We start from the raw sequence: 7,852 nt of genomic DNA on the forward strand, positions 1-7,852 counted from the left end.
ATTGAGTTTTTCCAACCTCTCGACATATCTCTGCATCTTTGGCACATGAGTGCATGCAAATTCTCCTTCATCCCTTCATTTAGAATACACACCATTAGGGACTTAACGTTCTTGTCTTGCCTTCTTGTGAAACTTTTCATCAAGATCCACACTCATTTCATATAACCATTAGTCCTCATATAACTTCTATAGCTCAAGTGCCATAGTTGCAATCATGATGCAAGAGACCTTAGTGGCGTCGTCAACATGTTTGTTATGAGCAACAAGTTGTTCAGGAGTTCCAGTTGACTCATCAATCTCATGAACAACGTGTTCGAGAACATTCTCTTTGTTCTTATAAAGAAGATTCATCTTTAGTTTGCGCATCCAGTCCATTTAGTTTGGACCAACGAGCTTTTCCTTCGATAGAATCGACAAGATAGTGAAGTTTGAGTTTTGAGTGGACGTTTGAGTGAAAGGAGCATCACATTTTCTAGACATCTATAAAAAGATAGATAGTTTTAGTTAGTTGATATAAATCCTTAACATTTTAAACCAAATTAATATTTAAGGCTAGGATCCATAATACAATTTGAAATTAAGAAGAAGAATGTTGTAATATACTTGTGAACTAGATTATAACCCGCGTTAAACGTGGGGAAACGTATTGAAAAAATTACCAAAACATTTATATATATTGCATAATACTTATAAAAGAAATTTTATGGCTATTGTTATTATTGAAAGGTGCAGAAGAAACGCTAAAATCAATAAATAACTATAAACGTTGTCGGACCTCTTTGTAGACAACGTTTTTCGTTTTATTATTTGAACGACCTTCCTCGTCACATATGAGTACCTTCTGACCTTTTTTGCTTGTTACACAAGAAATAACTACATATAATTGACCATGGATGAAGATAGGTATACGCAATTATAATTCAACATTTGATAATAACTGTCCTTGACTTTTGTTAATGGTCATAGCGAAACATACTGCTATTGGGAATTGCCTACGTTGAAAACGGAATGGAATTTTTTTATCGGATGGGGTCAAATTCATGTGAGGTATATAAGTATTCTCATTGAAAAATCTACCAGATATGATTCGGGCTTCAATGACGTGCCTTCCAAGCCTTACGATTTGTAATCTAGTACCATTGCATAGTTCTCTGGTTTAGTCAATATTACGAAGCAACATGACCGGAACACCTTTTTTTAGTATGAGTTTATGGTTAGGAATTCCGGAGGCCTTAAAAGCGTTCAACACATCTGGAGAGTATACTGATTCCTCAAAATAATCTTCTGTCTCGATCTCACATAAGGAATCTGAACTCCAATATGCTTTCCCTTCATTTTTCATCAATTCTAACATGTAGTCGTTGATAGCATCAACTTCTTCATTAGTAGGGACCAAAATAGATTTATCTTGAAAATACGATGGATCATCAACATGGTTATGAAAAGATGAATAAATGCAGGATACAATTGAATGAATATGGTCACCCGTAGAAGGAATGATCACATCTTCTGTAAATTCAACTTCAACTTCACCATCATTAGGACCACTGATAGTACCTTCACCAATTTTAAGAATCAAATCAGCAAATGATTTTGTTTCTTTGAAATCATTGTTTGGATAATCGAACTGAAGCCTCATGTTTACAGTTAAACGTAAAACTGCGCATTTACTCCATAATCTTGATGAATGCAATGATGCATGTATAATATCTAAAAGATTTACTCTTTGTATTGCTGGAAGAATTTGTCGAAAGTCACCTCCAAATACAATGGTCTTGCCTCCAAATGGTTTATCATTGTTCTTAGGAAGGATAATATTTGTAAGTGTCCTATCAATTGCTTCGAAACAATGACGATGCATCATTGGGGCTTCGTCCCAAATTATAAGGCTTGATTTGTTCAACAAGGCAACTACATCGTTACCTGGCATAATAGAACAAAATGAATTCTCATTCAATTTAATTGGTATATGAAATCTTGAATGCGCTGTCCTACCACCAGAAAGCAAGAGTGTTGCAATTCCGCTTGAAGCAACATTAATAACTACTTCACATTTAGATCTAATAACAGCAAACAATGTCTTCCAAACAAATGTTTTTCATGTTCCTCCATAACCATAGAGGAAAAAGACACCACCTTTTTGTTGTTAACTGCATTCATAATTATATCTTAAACATTTTTTTGCTTGACATTTAATTTTGAATTCAGTTGTTGATGTTCATATTCAAGACTGGTGGATCATAATTAAGCTCATCTTGAATTAACATATTGCAAGAATCTTGATTATATTTGTGATCAGGTAATGGCATATTGGGTATTTGCTTAAGACTTAGTCCACAGCTCAATAAAGATTTCTCAATGTACGACAAGGTTAGGTGGTAAATTGCTTCCAGTTTTAGCTTCAAGCCTGAAAACATTAAAAAGTAATGAAATAATTTATTTATAATATCAATTAAAGTGGGAACGTTTTTTTTTTGTGTGTGAATGTACCTTTCACGCCTATTTCTTGTTCACGAATGTGAACGACATCATCAGAAAGAAAATTATATGTCTCTTTAAAAACATGATGAAGCCGGGATAGACTATCTGATGTAATCAACATAACGAACAGAGACCTGCAGAAAGAAGCGGTGGCCCAATGATGTGTTTCTTGTATAGTATGTACTCTCTATCATCGTCTAATAGACCAAGAGCGTAGTAAGCATCTTTGTAAAAGTCATAAACGGTCCCGTTAACCGTTTTAATATCTTCATATCAAGTAGGACTCTTTACTTTGTTGAGAAAAATGTACAAGTAATAAACATCACCAGACTTGGGAGACACATGATTAATTCTGCCAAGTGACTTTGTCTTTGTTTTTCTTCTTGTCCATACTTTATCTGATTTATGCCAAACATATTGAGTTGGGAATTCAACATAGGATAACCCCTTGCCTTTTCGTCGTAGCTATTACATTCCATCCAGGCCAAAAGTTGAGAAGTAGCAATAGTTGGTTTAGAAACAACATTAGTAACACGTTGGGATGGTTTAAACACAACACGTTGTTTGTCTTGTAGGTGAAACGACAACCTTTCAACAGGTGGTGTTCTATAATGAATCTCATACCTAAAAAGTCTCCAACATGCCTCACAAGCAGAAATATAACGACAATTGTAATACTCAACAATTTCATCACGATCGTTATTTTCTTTATGTTGTTTTTTGTTATTTTTGGCGTCATAAAAGATGCGGTGATCCTGTCTGGACCTTTGTTAATATACTTAAAAAAGAACCTTATCGATCCAAGCTGATTACACCACTCAAGATTCATATGGGTTTGGTATTGCTTCAAAAGTGTCTTATTATATGGAACAACATATCTAAAAAAAAGAAACAAAACATTATAAATAAAATTAAGATCATTTAACATATCTTCTTATAAAAGATAACACTTATAAAGAAATAAATGTTTATATAAATAAAATTTTAATTTTTATACCTATTGTCCAAAGAAACTCCGTTTTTCAAGACATTGTTTTCGTTGTCGTGTCTTCGGTAAACTGGATAACCATCATCATCAATATATGTGTCATTTGTAAAGTCTTTTGGAAATCCTTTAGAACATTTTCCATTTTTCATACATGGCATAAGTGGAAAATCATTGCCGCAAGGTCCATTTATCATGTTGTTAGAAACAATTTGATACAGATCTAGTTCAAGTTCCTTGTATGGCAATTCAACACATATAACGCGATCTATGTCTTCGGGATTTGGAAGTTTAGACTTTTTTTTCTAAAAATAGGCATATATGACAATGTGGAAGACCCCTTTTTTAAAACTCGATCGTATATATAACTGTATGATGCAAATATGTACCATGGTTAACGACTGATATTATAAAATCAAAATAAAATAAAATGAATAATGTGATTTTAGATTTATACCTCCATCGCCTTCACCCAAAAAAATTTCTTCCCTGAGTCTAGTGATTAGTGAATCAAGTTTTATTTTGAATATTCTTGTCAAAATATCAGGCCTATCTTCGGGTTTAAGATTTTCATATTCAACGAATCTAATTACCTCTGGCCATTTAAGATTACATGTAACGGTTAAAAAAAGATCATGATAACCAAACCACTTAACCAAAGTCATTGCATTGAAGTAATTCTACTGCATGTAACGGCTGCTACCTGTAAAAGAAGATGGAATAATAATACAGTTTCCCATCGTAAAAGCATCTTCAGTTCCTTCTTGAGCAGTCTCGGCCAAGCCTCCATAAGGAGCGACACGTAATGTTGGTTGGTTAAACCGAATATAATTTAGCCGGTCATTTTCAACTATTATATACGAATCAACCAAAAATTGTTGGAAGAGTTTTCAGGAACATGATATCAAAGATATTTCATTAGTTCTCTATTGTATACGATAAGCAAAAAACTCTCGCATTGTCAGTGTTATTCGTCCTTTGGAGTTTGGTTCTTCAACACCACGATGTAATATATCCAATCGAAATCCATCTTCGACATAAGGGAATAATAAAGGATATTGAAGTGAAAGATATTGCGGATGCAACTCATTAATGCGTTGAAGTTGACGACTTTGAGTTTCAAAAACAATATCTCGTGAATCGGAACCAACAATGTCACCTACAATAAGTGCAATAACCTCACTTATGGTAGGTAGATTATACTGTCTACCGTCATTTTCTCTTGTCCCAATTAATTTAAGTCTAATACGCTCTGTTAGATTCGATCCAAATCGATCACGTGCTATTCTAAATTGCTTAACTAATGGATTTATAAAATCCAATAAACCCATTAGCTCATGAACAGTTAAGAACTCCAGTGAAAAAGGATATCCCACTGAATTATGAGATGTTGACTTTTTCTTTTTTGAACTACATTAATAGGAAAACAAAATCATGGATATAAATATTATGAGACATAATAAAAATTTTAAACATATATATATATATATATATATATATATATATATATGTGTGTGTGTATTTACTGCTATTATATGATAGAATGTATTTACATATTTGTATGCATTAAATCTGTTGTCAACCTCGTGATTTGTATCGTATTTATACAATTGGCAAAGTTTCGGTAATTCGCCTTCCTTGGGTAGTAAGCTGCCTACAATATGATAATTTTGTCCATGAATTCGATAAACATAAGGACTACATCCAGAGTTAATGACATGATCAGTTTTATCTGCCATAGATGTAAACGCAAACATCATATTGTATCTACGGATATTTTTGATAAAGTTCTGACTTTTTTCAATAACTCTGCTATATAAATCAAGCAATAGCTGAGGTGGCTAAATCAATTTTGGTAATTCTACTTTTCCATTGTAACAACATATGTAATAAGAGGTTTTCCTTAAATCTTTATTTCATCTTATTGCTTCTCTCTTCCAAACCCTAGCTTTATATACAAAACAAATGTATACCGCATCACCAGAATCCAAATAATCTATAAAGAAACAAAAAAACTAATCAGATAATATATACTATAAGCGTAATATGAAAATGGTGATAACATATTGAAATGATAATTTTCATTGGATAACCAAAATTTTATATTTTAAATAGAAATAAACAGTACATTTGCTTATTTCAATACATTTAGTCTGGGTGTCAATCCTTATATCATTTTGATCAACTGAATTATAAGGCACAGATGTTTGTTTGTTTTTCTTGGTACTGCAAAATAAACATAATTTAAATTATTAATAAGACGATGAATATTTATTAAAGTGCCAAAATGTATAAGTGGACGTATTAAAAAATAGATGATAACATACCTTGATAAGCAACTGTATCAGTATAACTGCAGGAAGGTTGAGAACGAATAGTAGTATTGCCTGAGTTCTCCACAAAATCTCCATTCAAATAAAAAAAAATCAATATCCTTTATATTGATTTTTGTTGTGTTAGTTTCTTGAAATATATCAGTATAACTGCAGGAAGGTTGAGAACTGTTTTCGTTTCTCTCTTGTCGTTTTTGTTGTGTTATTTTCTTGAAATGTAGCATATTTTTTTTGAAAAAATAATGATTAGATAAGATCAATGTTTGTCTTGGTAATAATTGTGAAGTAACTTTTAAACGTGAAAAAAAGAAATAAAGTGAAATATCGCGATTGTAATTATATAATAAAATAAAAAATATTATGTATTAATTAATAATGACATAATTTGAAGTATATGACCATAGTTCAGATAGGTCTTGCCTGCGATGAAAGTTGTTTGCATTTTGAATTGTTTGGTGATTTGAAATTAGCAACGTACTTGAACTGTTTACAACTGTTCATTGGTAGTTTTTTATGTTAGTAAATATTGAATGTATTAAAGTTTTTATATTATCTAAATTTCTTAGGTAAACATGATAAAAAATAATTATGAAATACTTACCCTGACCGGTGATATGTGACAGTGGCGACATTGAGGTAATTAATGAATGATGTACATTTTGCCGTATACGGTTATGAAAGGATGATGTTGAAGGTGATGGAGTAACTTGAAAAACATGCGTTATGAAGATACAATTTTCAGGAAAAAAAAATAATTGCAAAAGACAATGAAAATATGAATATGTATATGTAATATGAAAGTACATATATTGAAGTTAAATTTATAATTAATTAAATACAAAAAATATAATAAATAGTAATATAACAATAGGATAACTATTACGAGAGTTGTGATGCGTCCTTACATCCTTGAAAGTTGTTGCATTTTTGTTTGTTTGGACATTTGAAGTTGGCCACGTATACGAACCGTTTATAACGGTTTATTAGTATCATAACAGTTATTAAATTTGGAAAAATTAATAGTCTTTATATGGTTTTGACTGGTAGTGAGAGAATAATATAAAAGTAATTATTAATAATTTACCATGATTGGTTATTTATGAAAGTGTTGACCTTGATGAGATTGTTGTAGGTTGCAAATTCGGTTGTAAGACGTTATGGGATGATGAGTTTGAATATAATTTCGGGCATTTTTGAATAATTCGACAATTAGTGGGGATATAGAAATTATTTTCTTCAAAAAAATAATAAGTATGATAAAGTTGGATGAAAATGAAAATATATTAGACATTAAATATGAAATTTAACGAGAATCTATATCACATAAAAAGAAAATCAATAAATTATATGTATTGAATATCTAATGATAATATTAAATTAAAAGTTTACCGTTTGTGATGTTCGATAATGGTGGGCATGGCGATGTTTTTGATTTGGTTCTTTCATTGTTGCTATTCATATATGTTGTATATTGTAAATGTAAGATGGAGTATATAAAGTTGGAGAGAAGAGTAAATGCATAAATAGATATCATAACATACCATAACAAATGATTATACAAAGAATGAAATTAAAAGATATTGGTGAAGAAAATAACGAATTAAAGTTGGTTAACAAATATAGATAGTTTACAATTTTTTTTCAAGTATGAATTATAGACTTTGTTTAAGTATGTGGACTTGCATTACTTTTGTATTTTTGGTTTATAATGAACTTTTATATATTTGTTTGTTGTTAGTTTTTTATATGCGTTTTGTTGACACAAATCTATTTAGATGAACACAATTACACTTTTGAATGTAAATAAAATAAATCTAATTAAAAACTATAAATCGCGGAAAAATAAGTATAAACAATGAAATGTGTACATTTTTACCTTTGATTAACCAAGCTAACAATTGTTTACTGCTATAGAAGGTTGTGGAAAGGAATAAGTGTTGATTTAGTATCGTGAATATCAATATAAACGAAGAGGTAAAAACATAGATAAAACACAATAAAAACCCACTTTTCGCAGGAGCGTTGAAGAAAAAATAAAAAGTGGGTTTTTGCG

General features: G+C 30.9%; 1 protein-coding gene across 1 annotated transcript; it reads right to left on the bottom strand.

Annotated features, from left to right (window-relative positions):
- Positions 1–1,156: 1,156 nt before the first annotated feature.
- LOC145002399 (uncharacterized) lies at positions 1,157–2,160 on the bottom strand. Its single transcript, XM_078961682.1, has 2 exons — positions 2,076–2,160; positions 1,157–1,923 (listed from the first exon to the last, which is right to left on the bottom strand). The coding sequence occupies exons 1-2, from the start codon at positions 2,158–2,160 to the stop codon at positions 1,157–1,159; spliced, it is 852 nt and encodes a 283-aa protein (XP_078817808.1).
- Positions 2,161–7,852: the final 5,692 nt, after the last annotated feature.

The sequence above is a fragment of the Lactuca saligna genome, chromosome 6, assembly GCF_052625555.1.
Source record: "Lactuca saligna cultivar CGN05327 chromosome 6, ASM5262555v1, whole genome shotgun sequence".
Classification (NCBI taxonomy): Eukaryota; Viridiplantae; Streptophyta; class Magnoliopsida; order Asterales; family Asteraceae; genus Lactuca; species Lactuca saligna.

Bases quoted from the DNA above. Each gene is read 5' to 3' on its own strand.
- LOC145002399 (XM_078961682.1), bottom strand. From the start codon at position 2,160: ATGAATGCAGTTAACAACAAAAAGGTGGTGTCTTTTTCCTCTATGGTT. The intron at 1,924-2,075 runs GTTTGCTGTTAT...CTATTATGCCAG, and splicing joins ACATTTGTTTGGAAGACATT to GTAACGATGTAGTTGCCTTG.